We start from the raw sequence: 20,697 nt of genomic DNA, 5'->3' as shown, positions 1-20,697 counted from the left end.
CCAGAAATATCTGTAAAACCATTAATGAATACTATAAAAGATGTCTTATCATTCTTATTTTATATCAAGGTCACAAAAATAGTATGTGGCAGAGGGCAATTATAAATCTAAGTCAGATTAAAGGTTTATGTTTCTTCTACAATATTTTTATAGTTTGAGTATGTGAAAATGTGAAAATAAGAAAATTGCCCTCTAACTGAAATTTAACCTACTAAGTAAATTTACCAGACACCATTCCTCCTATATGACATAGCAAAATAAATACTTCTTTTTTGAGGAACCAAACAGTAAAGTTCTTTGAAGGAACAAGTAAGAGTGAGGGGAACAGGAAGGGGATGCATATGTAGCATATAGGAAGGAATATTTAAATGAATTGTCACATATAAGTCTCTGCTCTAGCATTATTTCAGAGTATTGAATAAGAAAAGCTGTTTTATTTTTTCCCTCATAGGAAAATATAAACATTGATGAAGCCTCCAGATGCCTGGTGAAACACATACTTGCAAATGAGTGTGACCTAATGGAGTCTATTGAGCCGGACGTCGTGAAGCCCCATCTCACATCAACCAAGGTTGCCAGCTGCTCTGGCTGTGCCAAATCCTAGTAGGCACCTTTGCTGGTGTCTGATAGGAATGACCTCATTGTTCCACAAATTGTGCCTCTATTTTTACCATTTTGGGTAAACGTCAGGATAGAGATACCACATGTGGCAAGCCAAAGATCTATGCCTCTGTTTTTTCAATGAGAGAGAAATAGCAAATGTTCTTTCTATGCTTTCCTCACCATCATCACAGTGTTTACAAACTGTTGAAAATATTTAGTCTGTTACAAACTTCTGTCGTGTAGGTGACCAAAATCCTTCAGGGCCACAGTCAGCCCTGTTATTTGCTTCTTTTAATCAGCAAAGGCCTCAAGTCTTAAAATAAAAGGGGAGAAGAACAAACTAGCTGTCAAGTTAAGGACTGGCTTTCACCTTGCCCTGGTGTCTTTGTCCAGATTTCAATGTATTCTCTGATGGCCTGACAGGCCTATTAAGTAGATGTGATATTTTCTCCCAAGATGACCTCCATTCTCGGCAGACCTAAGAGTTGCCTCTGAGTTAGCTCTTTGGAATCATGAACACAGGTGTGCTATATTGTCCTTGTCCTAATTGTCACTTGCTATGGCCTGAATGTTGGCTTAACTGAATATTGTATGAAAAGACATGCCTCCATATGTGCCTTTCTGTTAGCTTTCTCTGACTCAAGCTGTGGGGCTCCTCTATACATGTAATATATATTATATATATTTTCGCAAGTGAACAATAAAACATTAAAAGATGCTGTTTCCCTATTTATGAAAGTGCTTTAAGTTTCTTAGTGTTGTGAAGGGATTTTTTTTTTGGACAAAGTAAACAGGGTTCTTAAGATCCATTTCTAAAATTTTATTTCAAGGAGAAGATGAGAAATGTATGCTTAAAGAAACTGCTGGACACTATTAAAACTGGGATGAGTCTATGCCATCTGCATTTACTGTTCATATTGACATTTAGGCTAGAGAGTATACAGTGCATATACATATTTTTAGTTAATCAGAGGAATATGTCCTCATAGATTCTGATTAAGAAAGGTACCAGATCAATCAACACAAAAAGAAACAATAAAATATGCATTGTGACACCTTGGTTTACAAAGTGGTTGTGGTGCTGACACGTGCAGGTAGCTATTATTTTTTAATGTCATTATTTCATATTAATATTTGTAATACACTCACAGGAGTCGTATATACATATACATACATATATATATATATATATATATATTTTTTTTTTTTTTTGAGACGGAGTCTTGCTATGTCACCAGGCTGGAGTGCAGTGGCGCGATCTCAGCTCACTGCAACTTCCACCTTCTGGGTTCAAGCGATTTTCCTGTCTCAGCCTCCTGAGTAGCTGGGACTACAGGCATGTGCCACCACACCCAGCTAATTTTTGTATTTTTAGTAGAGACGAGGTTTCTCAGGATCCTGCTATTTTCCTGTAAGGGTCTTGACTTTAGTGGAGGAAATGTGGTAGCTCTGTCAGCTTGGCCTCTTACAACTCTGCAGGATCCTGAGATAGAGGATGAGATATGTGGGTACATATCCTTAAGAGTCTTGAATCCCCAAATTCTTTGGAAACTCTGGCCTAGAAAAAGAGGCCTTCTACTCTTTCCAGTGGGAGAACAGTTAATTGCTACGTAAAAGTCCTGCCTCAGTAGGAAGTTTTAAGGTGAGGCTTGCCCATATCAAGTTCTGCCCCCATTTCCCCTCATTGCTTCTAGACAAATAACTAGGGCCAAGTCTCAGCATGATCTGAGTGGAAAAGGATGATCTGTGTTGCAGGATGAAATGGATTATTTATCAAATGAACTACAGAATCTGGCTAGTAAATATTAGTAGTAATCTAGAGAACAATCCAAAGAATTGATCTTGATATACTGAAATATTGGATCATGGAGATAAGGCCGGATAATAGATACTCTACTTATATGAGGAAATACTTTCATGAGTTAATTTTTAACATTCTGGCAAGTCTACCTGGCATTGATTCTAATATGCTATTGGAATGGCTTGGCTCCTTGAAGCTTATAAATGATTCTGGCCTGAAATAAATGATGTGGACATGCCAGAACTACATTGGCAAAATACTGGAGAAGAGATCCAGGGTCTCATGGAAGTGGGAATGTTAGAGTGTACTTATTTTGAAAGGCCGGAGAATCTGCCAGCTCATTGTGTTCTCCAGGAGAGCCTAGAAGACAATCACTTTACTAAAGCAAGAAGTGTTCCCAAAAGAGGGATACCTGCATCAATGAGAAACTCAGTAGTGATTGTTCTCTATTGACCAGGCTTGAGATTATAGAGATGTTGCTCTGTTTTTATGGGAATGGCTTCCTTCATATTTAAGGGTCATTATGTGGTAGACTATTAAATGGTGCTGGCATATTTGGTTCTGTGTCTTAGACACCTAGGACCAAAAGATGGAAATAAGAGTATAGCCTCTCACTGTTACTTTTAATAATCTACTGAAGAAAATGAGTTTCTCCTTGCCAGAACTTCAGGTTTTCCACAATTAGAGGTCTTAATACTTCTACCAGATACCAGAAGACATAGCAAGGGTTCCAATAAATCTACAGCTTCAGCTGCTGTCTGATTGATTTTGGCTCCTCAGGCCTATAGACCAGCAATTAGAGAAGGTAGTTACTATACAGACAAAGGTCATTCACCATAATGATCAAAAGGAAATGGGGTTGCTACTAGACAGTGGAGCAGAAAGTAGTGTGTCTGGAACTCATGGGATTCACTGGGGTGCCTCTTGATGCCTCCATCACTGGTGATATCTGAAAGGGCAGTTGCAGCAGCAACATCTTGATAAGGACGAGAAGTCAGGGACTCATACTCTCAGGGATAAATGTCTGAGTTATTGCACTATGCAATGAACCTTGATTAGAAGCAGTTTGGTCAAGGGAAGGGAAATGATGAATATTAATTATGGCATCACGTATGGTGTCAGGATTAACCATAACACTGGAGAATGTAGCTTATCTCACCAACCTTCCTGTTAGTATTCTTACTGTCTGTGTCTTTTTTCTTTTTCATTTTTAGTAGAGACAGGGTTTCACCACATCAACCATCCTGGTCTCGAACTTCTGGCCTCAAGTGATCCACCTGCCTTGGACTCCCAAAGTGCTAGATTTACAGGTGCGAGCCACCACACCTGGCCTAAACACCTTTCTTTTCTTTTCTTTTCTTTTTTTTTTTTTTTTTTGAGATGGAGTCTCACTCTATCGCCCAGGCTGGAGTGCAGTGGTGCGATAGCTCACTGAAACCTCCACCTCCCAGTTTCAAGTGATTCTTCTGTCTCAGCCTCCCGAGTAGCTAGGACTACAGGCCTGCGCCACCACACCTGGCTAATTTTTGTATTTTTAGTAGAGATGGGGTTTCAACAAATTGGCCAGGCTGGTCTCGAACTCCTGACCTCATAATCTGCCCACCTCAGCCTCCCAACGTGCTGGGATTATTATTATTATACTTTAGGTTCTGGGATACATATGCAGAATGTGCAGGTTTGTTATATAGGTATACATGTGCCATGGTGGTTTGCTGTACCCATCAACCCATCATCTATATTAGGTATTTCTCCTAATGCTATCCCTTCCCTGGCCCCCCACCCTCTGACAGGCCCCAGTGTGTGATGTTCCCCTCTCTGTGTCCATGTGTTCTCATTGTTCAACTCCCACTTATGAGTGAGAACATGCAGTGTTTGGTTTGGTTTTCTGTTCCTGTGTTAGTTTGCTGAGAATGATGGTTTCCAGCTTCATCCATATCCCTGAAAAGGACATGAACTATCCTTTTTTATGGCTTCATTGTATTCCATGGTATATATGTGCCACATTTTCTTTATCCAGTCTATCATTGATGGGCATTTGGGTTGGTTCCAAGTCTTTGCTATTGGGAATAGAGCTGCAATAAACATATGTGTGGATATGTCTTTATAGTAGAATGATTTATAATCTTTTGGGTATATGCCCAGTAATGGGATTGCTGGGTCAAATGGTATTTCTGGTTTTAGATCTTTGAAGAATCACCACACTGTTGTCCACAATGGTTGAACTAATTTACACTCCCACCAACAGTGTAAAAGTGATCCTATTTCTCCACATCCTCTCCAGCATCCGTTGTTTCCTGAATTTTTAATGATCACCATTCTAACTGGCATTAGATGGTATCTCATTGTGGTTTTGATTTGCATTTCTCTAATGACCTGTGATGATGAGCTTTTATTCATATGTTTGTTGGTCTCATAAATGTCTTCTTTTGAGAAGTGTCTGTTCTTATCCTTTGCCCACTTTTTGTTGGGGTTGTTTTTTTCTCGTAAATATGTTTAAGTTGTTTGTAGATTCTGAATATTAACCCTTTGTCAGATGGATAAATTGCAAAAAATTTTCTCCCATTCTGTAGGTTGCCTGTTCACTCTGATGATAGTTTCTTTTGCCGTGCAGAAGCTCTTTAGTTTGATTAGATCCCATTTGTCAATTTTGGCTTTTGTTGCCATTGCTTTTGGTGTTTTAGACATGAAGTCTTTGCCCATGCCTATGTCCTGAATGGAGTTGCCTAGGTTTTCTTCTAGGGTTTTTATGGTTTTAGGTCTTACATTTAAGTCATTAATCCATCTTGAGTTAATTTTTGTGTAAGGTGTAAGGAAGGGGTCCAATTTCAGTTTTCTGCATATGGCTAGCCAGTTTTCCCAACACCATTTATTAAATAGAGAATCCTTTCCGCATGGCTTGTTTTTGTCAGATTTGTCAAAGAGCCAGGTTTTAGATGTGTAATGTTTTTCCTGAGGCCTCTGTTCTATATATCTGTTTTGGTACCAGTACCATGCTGTTTTGGTCATTGTAGCCTTGTAGTATAGTTTGAGGAGCAACACTAAGACACATAATCATCAGACTGACCAAGGTTGAAATTAAGGAAAAAATGTTAAGGGCAGCCAGAGAGAAAGGTCAGGTTACCCACAAAGGGAAACCCATCAGACTAACAGCGCATCTCCCTGCAGAAACCCTACAAGCCAGAAGAGAGTAGGGGCCAATACTCAACATTCTTAAAGAAAATAATTTTCAAACCAGAATTTCATTTCCAGCCAAACTAAGATTCATAAGCAAAGGAGAAATAAAATCCTTTAGAGACAAGCAAATGCTGAGAGATTTTGTCACCACCACGCCTGCTTTACAAGAGCTCCTGAAGAAAGCCTAAATACGGAAAGGAAAAGCTGGTACCAGCAAAAACATACCAAATTGTAAAGACCATCGACACTATGAAGAAACTGCATCAACTACCAGGCAAAATAACCAGCTAGCATCATAATGACAGGATCAAATTCACACATAACAATATTTACCTTAAATGTAAATGGGCTAAATGCCCCAATTAAAAGTCACAAACTGGCAAATTGGATAAAGAGTCAAGACCCATCAGTGTGCTGCATTCAGGAGACCCATCTCGTGCAGAGACACACATAGGCTCAAAATAAAGGGATGGAGGAATATTTACCAAGCAAATGGAAAGCAAAAACAAAACAAAAAAACAAACAAAAACAAAAACCGGGTTGCAATCCTAGTGTCTGATGAAACAGATTTTAAACCAACAAATATCAAACAAGACAAAGAAGGGCATTACATAATGGTAAAGGGATCAATGCAAAAGAAGAGCTAACTATCCTAAATATATATGCGTCTAATACAGGAACACCCAGATTTATAAAGCAAGTTCTTAGAGACCTACAAAGAGACTTAGGCTCCCACACAATAAGAGTGGGAGACTTTAACACCCACTATCAATATTAGACAGATCAATGAGACAGAAAATTAACAAGGATATTCGGGACTTGAACTCAGCTTTGGACCAAGTGAACCTAACAGACATCTAGAGAACTCTCCACCCCAAATCAATAGTATATACATTCTTCTTAGCACCACGTTGCACTTATTCTAAAATTGATCATATAATTGGAAGTAAAACACTCCTCAGCAAATGCAAAATAATGGAAATCTTAACAAACAAGTCTCTCAGACCACAGTGCAATCAAATTAGAACTCAGGATTGAGAAACTCACTCAGAATTGCACAACTACATGAAAACTGAACAACCTGCTCCTGAATAACTACTGGGTAAAAAACGAAATTAAGGTAGAAATAAATAAGTTATTTGAAACCAATGAGAACAAAGACACAATAGACCGGAATCTCTGGGACATGGCTAAAGCAGTGTTTAGAGGGAAATTTATAGCACTAAATGCCCACAGGAGAAAGTGGGAAACATCTAAAATTGACACCCTAAAATCACAATTAAAAGAACTAGAGAAGCAGGAGCAAACAAATTCAAAAGCTAGCAGAAGACAAAAAATAACTAAGATCAGAGCAGAACTGAAGGAGATAGAGACACAAAACCCCTTCAAACAAATCAATGAATCCTGGAGGTGTTTTTTTTTTTTTTTTTTGAAAAGATTAACAATTTTCTTAACAACAGTGAGAGGTAGTTTGTCATGAAATAATACATGTAAAACACTTAGTATAGTGCTAAAACATAACAAGTAATCAATACATGTGGATATTATGATACTACTGTGCTTATTTTTAAAATTGAAGAAGTAGTATAAGCAAACCTATTAGGTAAAAAATGGTAGATATTTTTGGATGTGTCAAATATGGGACCCTAGGGTAAATCAATAGAAATGCAAAGTTGATTAGCAGTCACCTAGGCTTTGGAGGGTTTCATGGATGACAGATAAAGCATATGGGTTTTCTTCGGGGGAAGAGAAAAATGTTCTCAAATTCATTCTGGTTATAGTTACACAACATGAATATACTAAAATCCACTGAATGCTATACTTTAAATGGGCAAAATCTATGGTATGCAAATAAAAAATAAAGCTGTGATAAGAAAAAAAGTGGAACCACAGGAAAAAGCAGTATAAAACTATTGTTTCCCTTGATGCATCACTTTAGCTTAATGATGGTGTGTAGTCCTGGTGTTTGTTATTCCATGGGAGGGAATTTTAGAGTGTGCCTCTTTATCACTGCTCTTCTCTGTCTAGTACTTCATCACTTCTGAATTCATGACTTGCTCTCAGATGTTCCAACTAGCATTTTGTATGAATTTAAACTTGGCTGCATCTGAGCTGTTTCTGTCTTAAAACATTGGCTTCTTGGAATTCCCAAGCAACCGGAAAATATCCCAATATTGGAAAAGAAAAGATCATGAAAAATCCTAATAAAAACGGTCAGAAATGCTGATAAACTAAACAAAGTAAGTCTTGAAGACAAGGGTAAAATGCCTCTGTGAAGTGTGTCCAAAACTGTTCACTGCATTGATGAGTCTGAAATTTTCCATATCATCAAGCTAATTTATTTTCTTCAATTTGACTGACTTTTAGAATATCAACCTCCAGGCACAGGCAGTATATACCTAAATGCAGTGTACTCACTGAAACTGTAATGGTAGACATAAGACTCTGGAATTTAAAATTCCAGATGACCCAGGTCATGCTTTATATTAGAACAAAATTGTCTTTCAAAGAGCTCAAAGAAACTTTATGAAAGTGTTTTTTTGTAAATATCAAATATGAGAAAGTTGCTATTACTTGTAATAAAATACACTGTTTTCTATTTTGTCTTGAACTGAACTTTGAAGAAGTTACCTTATGCCAGATGTGTAACATAAATTTGTATTCACTGGACTCCTTAATCAAATAGCTATCAATTCGCTGCTCTGAGCAAGTTGTTGTGTTTGGTGCATTAAGTAAGTCACTTGTCAAGATCTCTAACAAAATGCATAGTGCTTAATATATGTTAGTTTCTTTTTTTTCTCTCTGTGATAGCTGTTGCCATGGAAACCAGAAATAAAAAAGTCACGGGTCTCTGCTCTTTAAGTCTACAGTTTCATTGGGAGAAGGGAGAGTGGGTTAATAAGAGGCAAAAGATACAGTTGAGGATCAAGAAAAGAAGACTGTTTCTGTTTCCACTGCATGACATTCTGCATTTTATTTTATCATTATAATAAATGTTAGAAGCTATAATTCATTCTTCAGATCAGGTATTATATCTTTTCAAAACATAATGTCATTTAATCATCATTACTACCTCTATTGGGAGGTATGATTACACATTTTATAGATAAGAAAACAGATTGTTAGAAATAGAAGATCTGCATGTATCATGTGATTCTGGCAGGATTTCTTGTCAGTGCATCTGCTCTTCTGGCCGCAATGGGCTAATCAGAGTACTTCATTCTTCCTGGCTCAACTGACAGGTCTAGAGGTGTGCTTGTGATCCAAGCTGAACTATGCAGGGTCTTTGGCTGTGCCTTTTTTCCAATTCTTTAGAAAAGGGGCCTGTAGGAAATGGCCATGATTTTCTCACCCCATGTGACAGCTGGGTGAACACATAACCAATACATAGAATCAAGCAGTTAAGAAAAAGAAAGGCAGGGAGAAATGAAGATCCCATCTGAATCTCTTAGTTTAACTGTGTATAAGTCCTGATTTAACCTTTAACTTCCCAGTTACAAGAGGCAATAAATTCCTCTTTGGTTTTGTTGTTGTTCATTTGTTCAGAACAGATTGCATTGATTTTTCTATAACTCAAACATTCCTGACTAATATAGCCATAGATTTGTATAGGTATTGGCAGCTTTACTTCAAATATTCTGCTAGTAAAAAGTATATAAAGACACGGCCGATGGAGGAAAAGATGCTAGTCCAAGTGAAACAGTCAGCAGCCCAGAAATAAAAAGATAAATAGGGACAAGTGGCTTATAGAATAAAAATAAAGCACATGAATACTTTTTTGGAATAAATAATGTTGTTAAATTACTATAGAGGAAGGTGTAATAGAGGAAGGTGTATATTAATTTATATACATGTGATGTTATTTACATTATAAATTAATATGAAAATGCTTTAATCAGAGTGTGTTTCCATACAAGAATCAGGAGGTAAATATTATTAAAAATCTATAAAGTAAGGTCTGGAAATTTCTAGAGAAGAGAGAATATTGGGAGTAATCAAAGAAGGATGGAAAATAAAAATTTTGTGAAAGTGCAAAATAATATGGGGCCATGGAGTCTCCCAGAAGCAGCATGAGAAGGGATTTGATAAATGCTTTAAATACTGATTAATTTTGAGAAGAGTGATATTCAGCTATTCTCTTTGGCAAAGGAAACAAATATTGAGAGGACAAAGGATAAGCAAGGTTCATAAATGCTTTGTTTGGCCCTAACCACAAAAAGAATTACAGTGAGTTTATGGAGAGACACAATCATTTGAATATGACAAGTAAATGAAATAGTGCTCAATCACGGGCACTGAAAAATCATCATGAATTGTTATTTAAAATACTGTTTATTTAGTGCCCACTTTGTGCCAACTACTGTACACATGCTGCTTAGTCACAGCAACACCACAAGATAATCATTATTAACCTGATTTGAGAGATGAAGAAATTATAAAGCTCAGAGATCTTTAGCAACTGTTTCAAGGTTCACATAGCTAGAAAGTGACTGAGCCAGTACTCAAACTCAAGACTGGCTGGCTCAAAAGATTTTGTTTTTCCATGACTCAAATGACACATTTCAGTCTGCCTCTATCTGACCGTATTTTCATATGACCATAGTTTAGATGGCACCACTTTTCAAGATTATGTGTTTATTTTGTGTAAGCATCAGTTAAGTTTCAGTAAGGGACAGACATTATGCAGTAAATTGAATAAGGGACATTTAACGTAAGAAAATAACTAGTAAAAGGAGATCAATTAAGAAGGATTGGTTAAAGAGAACTCTAAAGAATCCAGGAATACCAAATGCCGGGAAAAGCCGCCACTTCTATGGCTGAGGGAGCGCATCCAAAGAGGGAAAAAACTTGGCAGATCCTCCCCAACTTCCCACCCCTTGCTTCAAGCTGAGATTCAGACTTTGTTGGAGAAAGTGTTGCCAAAGCCCGCCAGATAGGGGAAAAGTTCAGTTAGGTGCCTCATGCCAGGGCAGATGATCAGGAAACCACTCTCTGGGAAATCACTGAAACTCACTGGGGGTTGTGGACCGCTAGGTCTTCCAGCCTCACTGACGACACCTTCTGGCAAGAAAGCTGGCTGCTGGTAAGGAAGGACACTTGTCTTCTGGCAGCACACCATAGAAGCCAGAAAAAAAGCACTGACTCTGGGAAGAGAATCCCCTCCCTCCTGCAGGATCTCACTAGCACCCTCTACTGACAAGGCTTTACATTGTGCCTACTGGCAAAGGAGAAATGTTTGCAGGGTTTCCCTTTGGAATTTAAAACCAAGGAAAAGAGGGTGACTTTGGAGCAGAGAAGCAATGAATTGAAAACTGGCACAGTGTATTAATTAGAGTAAGCCATGATAACTGCAGGAACAACTCCAAAGTTTCAATGGCTTAGCATAATAAAGGATTCCTTCTCACTTAAAAAGTGATCTGGTGCTAGTCAGGTGACTCTATAAAGCTACTGTTCTATAAATAGAAACTCCACTATTTAGACGCCTTGTCTTGTGTGGCTCCACTACCTTGGAGCCCTTTGTTTCTGCAAACAAACGGGAGAGAGACAGAATATGTAAGATTAGAGGCATGGTTTAAAGCCAATCCTATAAGGTGTATATGTAATTTGCCCACATTGTGCTGACCAGAACATAGTCATAAGACTCTACTTTTATGAGAAACTGGGAAATGTACTAGAGAAAAATGAAATAGACAGTAAACATGTAGCCTTATCTCTGACACACTAGATTTCAAAATGCTTGTCTGTTAATAAGTTTAAGTTATCATATGTCTCAGAGTCTTAATTCATCTATAATATAAAAAATAAGATGTCTACTTCAAAATAACACTATGGTATTTAGAGCAATATTATGTAAGGAATTAAACAACAGAGCCACTACATACTTAGACATTCAGTAAATATTAAATTTCCTAAATCAGTAATTATCAAGGGTGAAAAAAGAAATAGGATATATGTCAAAATCTCAAAGAAATGGCGATAATGGGGAGAATATTCAGTCTTATAGCTTTATATTTGGGAAACTAGGATATCTAATATTTTGGTAACAGACATCTTAGAAGATTAAAAAATCTTCTGTATTGGGATATTTAGAGGTTAAATTTACAGCACGCATTTACAAAGGGAAGGGCATGGCAGATGGGATTATAAATAGGAGGAAGTGGAAAGGGCACTCTGTGGAATGACATATCAGAATCTAGTGTTTGTGAAACTAATGAGGGAAGGGAGGAGACGAGAGTAACAATGTAATATTTATTAGAAGAGAGTGGGTTAAGAAAGATTGAGCAACTGCTGTAAATGCTTGTTAGGTACTTGCCTGAGATGCGTGCAAGCCTGTATCATCATGCCTATTTGACTTAACTCATAGGCTGGAGAGGAAGTTTCAGAGCAAGGGAGTTTGTCTGAAATGACACTGCCTACATTCAAATCCTAGCATTATTACTTAATATTCATGCTTTCTTGAGCAATCTACTTAACAACTCTGTGGCAGAGGCTGCTGGTTGCCACCTAATAACTTTTTCTCCTTCTTACGTGAATATATACTTTTTAGCTGGGTATTTGAACTCTCAGCTAAATAGTACACTTCAGTCTCCCTTGCAGATGAGTATAGCCATGTGATTAAATTGTGGTCAATGTGAAATCAACAGAAATTGTGTGCAATTCCTGAGCTTTTTCCTTCAATGAAAAGAAAGTATTGCCCATATTCCTTTGGAATGTCGACATGAAGCTGAGAGCTAGAGCAGTCATCTGGAACTGCAAAGTGGAAGCCTCACTGAGAATGAAAGAGTAAAAAGATAGAAGGGTTCAGGTCCCAGATAATGGTGAGTTGCCCTACCAACAGTGGACTGCCTGCTTGAATATTTTAGGTTAGAGGAAAAAGCATTATATCCTATTGAAGCTATGGTATTGGAGGTGTCTGATACAACCTAGCATGTATCCTGAGTAAAACCTAATCCTCTGGTTTTATAATCTGCAAAATTGGTATGTTAATAATAGAGTCATACATCCTGGTTCTTGTTAAGATTGATAACAAGGATAACAATAGCAATATCAGATGCTTATGTAGCCCTCACTCTGTGCCTGGCACAGTTCTAAGAGCTTTACTTGTGCGTACTATACAGATATTTGCTATCGTCATTTTTCTACTTTCTCCATGATCTCCAAGGTAACCATTCCAATTCCTCTTTCACGCTTTCTTCACTAAATGCCACTAGAATTACAATTAATATTCAGAGTGTCTGTTTCTATATGGAAAGCAGTATAAATATGTTAATAGTATATAAATATAATAATGTAATTATAAATAGAGATTATATAATTTGAATAACATAATTATGTATATTATTACTTTTATGTGTTGGTTACTTAAAACCAGCTGTTGATAATATTATTATCAACTTTGTGGTCATGAAAATCAAAAACATTTTTTATAGTGTGAAACAGAAACCATGTCTTTATAACATATTTCCTCTTACAACAAATATAAAATATGCATATTAAATAAAATACATAAAATGAATGCAAAATTCATGAGTGATACAGTATTCAAATTAACCTGCCTTTTTGTCTGCCTAAATGGAATTGTATTTAACATGATGTTTTGGGACCTAATTTTTTTATCTTTGTAATGAACATCTTTCTAATTCATCAAATATTTTTATACAGCATAAATTTTGAAGGTGAACATAAATCATATTATATTAATTTATACTGTGGTTTATTTAACCAAACCATTAATGCTGGATATCTATGTTGTTATAAATAATTTGCCTTTAAATGATATTTCAAAGATAAATGTTTGTTTACTCAATTAATTCTTTGTAATAGATTCTTAGAAGTTAAATTGCTGAATCAAAGATTATGAAAAAATGTTAAGCCATGTGAAAATTATTTTCAGAAAGCTTGTATTAATTTCCACTTCCATCATTGATGTTAAAAATATCCAAAGAGCACAGCAATTTATGAACATCTCTCCTACACATACTTGTAACCATTGTGGATACCCAGCAGAAGGCCTTTCCAGGTGTGTGTTGGGGAGGGAGTGATAAATACATGAAGAGAAGGAAAACATTTGCAGACACCAAAAACCTGATGTCAGATTACAGCAATGTCACTTTCAATAGGAGAACAGATTAAACTTATATTTTAGTCTCCTCTTTCCTCCTTTTATTCAGTATCCTTGAGAAAGATCATCTTATTCCCTAGCAGTTGGGGAGAAGTACTATGACAGTAAAGATAAATGGTACAGTAAAAAGTAAGTAAATGATAGGGTTTCCTAAGAACTATTTTGTCTACTTGAAATTATAACCTACAGGCTCCTACAAAACCTGCCTGTCCATAATATTTCTAAAATTAATGTCAAGTCTTTGTGTCTTGCAGTTTTAAAAATACATTTATTCTACCAAAGTGTTATTACAATTTTCAACAACTAATATGATCACCTTAGTCTGTTTTAAATCCATGGCAATAAAATGTACTTTCCAAAATGCTATTGAGGTTTACACCTTAACTTTGCATAAACTATAATTCTAATAACAGAATGAATATAGCCATGAAAATTTTCCCCAGAAATGTTTATTAATCTATTTGAATCACAGCAGGGAGCCAGATTCTTTGATGTATTGGATTAGTGGAATATAAAATACGAAATATCAAGTACAATTGGACTATGAATTATAATATTAACATGCCATGGGAAAGACTTTCTTACATGATTTTCTTACAGTTTTACAGTTCCACACAATCTCACCACTCCCTCTTTTCTGGCACCCTTCAGGAATGCTAGCTAGGCTCCCTTAAAAGGGCCATTCCACAAATGTTTTCGATTTATGTTGGCTGACCTTGAATCAGAATTTATGGCATCTGTCAGTATTGTACTATTCTTTTTCGTTGGATTTGGGTTAACAGGCAGGGTGACTTTTCAACTTTTTAGGTGTTTTAAAAAATCTTTGTTTGTTGTTTGTCTTTGTGTGTGTGTTTTATTGCTATTAAGGAAAACCATCAAAAATCACTCATGATTAAACACTTTTTTTAAGATGAGTCAAGTGCACTAGTGAGAAGGGAGGAGAGTAAAACAAGGGGTTTGATCTGTAACTGACTGTGAACAATCAGTTAAGATAACTCATTACCTTCAGACCAGCCTAAACACTTTCTGATAAAACTGGAAGAATGAAGTTCTTAATCATGGAATTCCTAAATAGGTTGAATGAGATAACCTATTTGAAGTATTTAGAAGAATCCTTGACATCTTGAACTGTGAAAATATTATTATATTAATAAATTATTATTTTAATATAAATTGAAATTTAAATATCACCAAGCAAAAGGCATGCCTTGACCCTATGTACTAAGAGAGTGCTCTGTAACAATCATATATTTAGATTTAGAAAGATTTGACCCAACACTCTTGTCCTAGGAGGATATCAAATATCACTGGTGTTGGAGGTGGCTTAGCTAGGACATCTTAACATATTCTCCTACACACTAGACTCCCATGAGTAGGGCTTTGTGTTTGGGTGAGGAGGTGTGCACATGACCACAAGTGCCCCCATGTTGTGCTTTAATTCAACTATGCTTATGTTTTGGATTGATTTACTCCCCTTAGGAGATTCTAATTGATAACAATGGAATGTTAATTTGACTTAAAAATAATTTCCACTTGTATCTATTTGAAGTTCTCTTTCTCTCCCCTCGTTTTGATTTTTGGAGTGTCACATCAAGAAAACCTGTGAGACTTAAGAAGAGGTGATGAATTCTGTGAAAATTAAAAAAAACAAAATAACATAACAAGGAAAGGGATTTCCTTGAGCTCTAGGGCATAAAAGTCATTAAATATTTAATGATAAGCCAGGCTTGATTTAAATCCCAAGAGTTCATTTTCACCATTTTATTGCATTTTTTACATACTATACATAATCAGTTTGCGTAAGATAAAACTGCATAAATAAATTCCTCATTCTATTTCAATTATGTTTGATTTTTAAGGATCAAATACAGTTCTATTGGTTTTTAATAATTTTTAAAACAAACAGAAATGATTAAAGAGCTTTATTTGAAATAAAACAAACATATAAGAACACATTTTTATTTCCTTTGGTCCACTCTATGTCCAGTTAAAAATATACAAGATTTAGGATTTAATTAGCTTTTATAAAAATAATCTGCTTTTCTTACTAAAGAATGATAGCAACAAAAAGAAAACAAAAAAAATATTTTTCAGTATCATGCCTGGTATGAAGACCCAAAATGAAAATGGGCTATTTTTAAACAATGTAGGGTTTGTTTGGTTTTTCCGTACCTGGAGGAGATACCACAAGTATAAGCAACATATAGGATGCCTTAGCTATTATCTAATAAATCAAGGTTCTAATAAGAAAGCAAGTTCAAGTAAGCTGTAAAGCACACTTACAGCGTGGCCTTGGGTTTGTTTCACTGATTGAGTCTCAGAGGTGCTTCTGTAAGGCTTTAGTAAAATAGAAAATCCAACCTATTTTACACATTCTTTCAAAAAGTTAGGTTGCATTAAAAACAGAGAATGGAAAGATCTTCAGGTTATTATCCCAGCACTCATTATAGGAATGAAACGGAAGTCCAAGAATGTTCACTGGTGTTTATGAGGTCATGCAACTAGCTAAGATACAGAATATTGGCTAAAAGCCATATCTCCACTGTTCCACTAATATATCCTGCTACTGAGAGAATGTTGGGTACTGGGCATTCTACTTACATTACTTTATTTAGTTGGCATAGCAAACCTGCAATATAGATTTAAGTTTTCTCTTAACAAATAAACACAGACTTAGAGAGGTTGAGTTACTTGCACAAGGTCACACAGAGTAAGGATGAATTCAAATCCTGTTCTGACCTTAGCATTTGTCTTTCTGGTACCCTGTCCCACCTCGTTCATAGCAGGCTCTCTATTCCATCGTCTTTTCTAGTGTTGAAATATGTGTCCCTTTCCTGTTTGCTGTGTACCAAATTTCTGACAAGAAACCAGGAAGCCACCACCAAATAAGACTCTATTTATTTATTTATGTATTACTGCATCTCTACCCCAGCTGTTCTACAGTGGCTCAGAAGAGGCTCTGAAGCAATTCCGATGTTTAACCATTCCCCTTGATAAATCAAATCACAAGGACAGGTAATGGCTTCCTAGAGAGGCTGACTTTGGAAAGAAGAGAAGCATGAGCAGTAAAGTATTGATCAAGTGATACTCTTGTAAATTGGTAAATATGTATTTGTATTCAATTCTGAAATCCATCCATTTTACTGATAAGAAAACTAAGGTTCTGCAATAGTAATGAATTAAGACCCCTGTTTTCCAGAGACACAATCAGAACATATTGTCCTTTTTCAGAAGCCCTATCCTGTCCTTTTCTAGATTTTTAGGACTTCTACTTGTGTAGGAATTTCATAATACTTGGAGGAGGTACAGGTTGAGTATGAAAATGTAAAGCTAACAGAGGAAATTAAGGGATGAAGGAACTCGAATTCTTTCTGCAGTAGCGAATGAGTTTGGTCCTGGTGTCCTCAACATGTCCCTACTACAGCTCCTTTGTGAGTCACAAAGCTGAGGGCACCACATGGCACACAATACTGTGAGGGGATCAAAGCATCCTTGAAGCATCCTGGCTGTGTTTTGGGAGGGTTCCACTCTTTATTCTTGGTTACTCTTTCCTCTGTGTTTCTGCAGAACTAGGCACAGGTATTACTCACAATCAAAGATTGTTTTAGGATCCAAACGCAGACTCAGGAATTTCTTCCTGACAGTTTATAAACTCTTTGGTGCACAGATGGAGTGCTTTGTTTCCTCTGTACTTAGCTCACAATCAGGTAGATGCTAAATGCTTGCTGGTTGTCTGATTGAATTTGCCCAAGCTCTGCATCTGGAGTTGGACTTGAAACATTCCATTCGCTATAAAGTAACAGGCACTTCATGGGGTATTTTGGGATATCCTAGAAAGCCCTGGGAAATAGGAATGGAAAGGAAAGTCTCTTGTCTATGTGCAAAACGAGGCCTGTTTTAATTTAGAGAGTCCAGTATTTGAGCTTGCTGTGTAGAAAATAAAAACATATGGGGATATAGATCTCTTTTTTTTCTTGTATAATTTCTCTTAAGAATTGTTTTTCTATTTAAAAATGTTCACAGGTAGAAGTGTCCATCAGCAGATGAATGGATAAAGAAATGTGTTTTTTTATTTTACAAAATAAAACAGATAGGAAAAAAGAGACCCCCTCGCCCCTGCCATGACCACACCACTGAAATATTTACTCTGTTGACATTTTGACATAAGTTTCTAGAATATTTTCTGTTTATATTATTTTTAAAATTTAAAAATATGGTGTGAAATTATATATGCATTCTTACCACAAATAGAATATTTTCTACATACAGAACATTTTAATAAAAACACACTGGCCCCTTTCTTGCTTGCTTTATTTCCTTCCATCATTCCTGCTTCCTTTCTTTTTTTCTTTGTTTTTGTTGTTAAAGAATTATTTCTTCAAATATAACTCATTTATCAACAACTTAGCACTGTTGAGATTGCTGCAGATAAAGCAGTGTATAAAGCAAAGGCCCTGCTCTCATGTAAGTTTCACTGGTCTACGTGACCATCTACAAATATATATATAATATGTTAGGTGTTAATGAGTTTTGCAGAGAAAGATAGACACGTAAGAGGGAGAGACAGTGATTGTTGGGGTGCTATTTTATGCAGGATAGCCAAAGGAATCTTCTATGTGGAGATGACAATTGAGCAGAGAACCAGGGGAATTGAGTAACCAAGCTATGAAAATATCTGAGAGAAAAAAACAATTATAGACAGAACAGGAAATGTGAAGGCCCTGAGGGAGGAACATGCTTGGGGTTTCCAAGGAACTGTAAAGAGGCCAATGTGACCTGAAGACACTGAGCTAGGGAGAATAAAGTGAATGAAATAAGAAAGGTATTGGGGAGGGTAAAGATGATGTAGGACTTCTTATTTTGATCTTTAATTGGAATAAAATGGGGAAGCATTAGAAGATACTGAGAAGAGGAGTGGAATTATATAACCGAAATTTTAAGAGGACCACTGTTGGATGTTGTGTAAAGAAGAGTTTACAGGGGTCAGAGGTAGAAGCAGAAATGCCAGATAGGAGACTATTGCAATAATCCAAGCACACGATGCTGCTGCCTTGAACCAGGGTAGCAGTGGATGAGGTGCTGAAAGTCACGGAGTGTTGACTCAAAAGCAGAACCAAAGCGATTTCCTGATAGATTGGATGTGAGGTGTGAGAGGAATTAAGGGCAATCCAAAGTTTTTGTCTTGAGTAACTGCAAAAGCTGTGAACAGAGTAGGAGGTATAATTGTGATGTTAGGGAGATCAAGAGTCAAATTTGGGGCTTGTTAAATTTGAGATACCAGTTGGAGATAGGTAGTTAGACATATGATATATAATACTAGAGTTGAGAAGAAACATCAGGTTTAGTTAAAACTTTGGAATTCATCAGCTTATAGACAGTATTTAAAGTTATGGATAATGCAGAAAGTAAATATAAAGAGAAGAAAGAATTCAAGGATTGACTTCTGGGGTACTCAACCTTTAAAGTTTGAAAAATAAGAAGGAATAGCATAGAAGAATGAAAGGAGTAGCCAGTCAGTAGGAGGAAAACAGAGTGACTTCCTAGAAGCCAAATGAGAATGTTTCAAGAAGACAGGAGCAACTACATCAAAGGCTGCTGATAGACTGAGAGGATGAGGACTGAGAAGATATCAGTGGGCCTATCAGTAGGTAATTACTGTAACTATGACAGAGGAGTTTCAGTAGAGAATAAGAGAATGAAGAGAGGAGGTACAAATGTGTAAATATAAACAATTCCCTTTCTTTGAAATGAAGCAGACAAATGGGATTATGTCAGGAATGGTGTTGAGATAAATACAGAGCTTTAATTTTGTTCTGTATTTTTGCTTATATCTTGTGTGTTTTAGGATGGGAAATGTGTAGCATGTTTGCACAGTGAAAGATATAATCCAATAGACTGGGGAAGGGAGGTGAAAAATTAATGGTGCAGGAAAAAGAAAGGTGATTATTGGAGTGATGTCTTTGAGTGAGAAAAGAGGATCTAGGGCATGAATGGAAGAATTGGCCATAGGCGAAATAATGTTTCTCCATAGTAACTGGTGGGAAGGCAGTGTATTGCTTTTGCTTTCTCAGTGGAATAAGAAGAGAGTGAGAGGAGAAAAGCAGATATTGAAGGTTCAAGAATAAATGAAAAGGTGTGAAATAATCTTCTAAGAAAGTAGGAAGATGAGTTGAAATATATATAAAGAAATATATAATTGCCTGCCAGCACAAAGAACACACTCGAAGTTGGCAGTTATGAATTTAAAGTGAGATCAAAAAGTATAGTTCTGCCTTTTGTTCCCAGTCATATTCTGCTATGCAGGCTCAGGTTAAAGTAGGTGGAAATTTAGATTCAACTTGAGTTGGTGATTTAATAAGAAAGTCTGATAGAGGGAAAGAGGGGTAAGGGATATGAGGACACATGTAAAAGAGTTCACATAATGTTTGACAAGAGAGTTAAGTGGATTAGGAGGAAAGTGGAGACATGAGGAGTTGAAGGACAGTAAAGTGGTGGTAAGATCAATCTATTGTAGGCACAGGTGGGATCAAAGGATTGTTTACAGAAAGCAAAACTTGTTCTTAATAATAGTCTAGGGTAGGCCTCAGAAATGAGTGGCAGAGGTAGTTGGCAGAACAAGATCATTAAAGAAGATGAGGCTTATGATATTAGAAAATTGATCCATGTGCCTATTGAAACTACCAAAGAAAACAGAGATGGAATTGGAGAGTGATGGCAAGCCACGTAATGGAATTTTTAAATAATTAGGGGGAAAGTAGCTGTGTATCTATCTAGGAATTGGGGAGAATAGTGGTATATTGGGAAAAGCACCAAATCTGGCTTCATTCACTGATTACTATTGATGTTGTGCGTATGTTCATGTATGTATTACCTATTGTACTCAGTATTTATTGAGTCTTCCAGTGCTTTGGGGAGTGGAGCTGTCAACATGTGTAAAATGAAGATTCTGCCCAGGGAAAGACAGAAAACACATCATTAAAGCTGTGTCCTCTGTGAC

General features: G+C 36.5%; 1 protein-coding gene across 2 annotated transcripts in view; it reads left to right on the top strand.

The window, feature by feature from the left end:
* Positions 1-20,697, top strand: part of RAB38 (RAB38, member RAS oncogene family) — a 326,770-nt gene that overhangs the window by 61,881 nt on the left and 244,192 nt on the right. The window contains exon 3 of one of the 2 annotated variants that reach the window (XM_004051946.3): positions 452-1,320. The exons of the other annotated variant lie outside the window; for it this stretch is intronic. Coding sequence (XP_004051994.1) covers positions 452-604 — 153 coding nt within the window. The 3' untranslated portion in view covers positions 605-1,320. Of the gene's footprint in view, positions 1-451; positions 1,321-20,697 lie in introns of those variants that run through there. 2 annotated transcript variants of the gene reach the window in all.

This window comes from Gorilla gorilla, chromosome 9 (assembly GCF_029281585.2).
Source record: "Gorilla gorilla gorilla isolate KB3781 chromosome 9, NHGRI_mGorGor1-v2.1_pri, whole genome shotgun sequence".
Lineage (NCBI taxonomy): Eukaryota > Metazoa > Chordata > Mammalia > Primates > Hominidae > Gorilla > Gorilla gorilla.
This window is presented reverse-complemented; position numbering and strand designations above follow the sequence as displayed.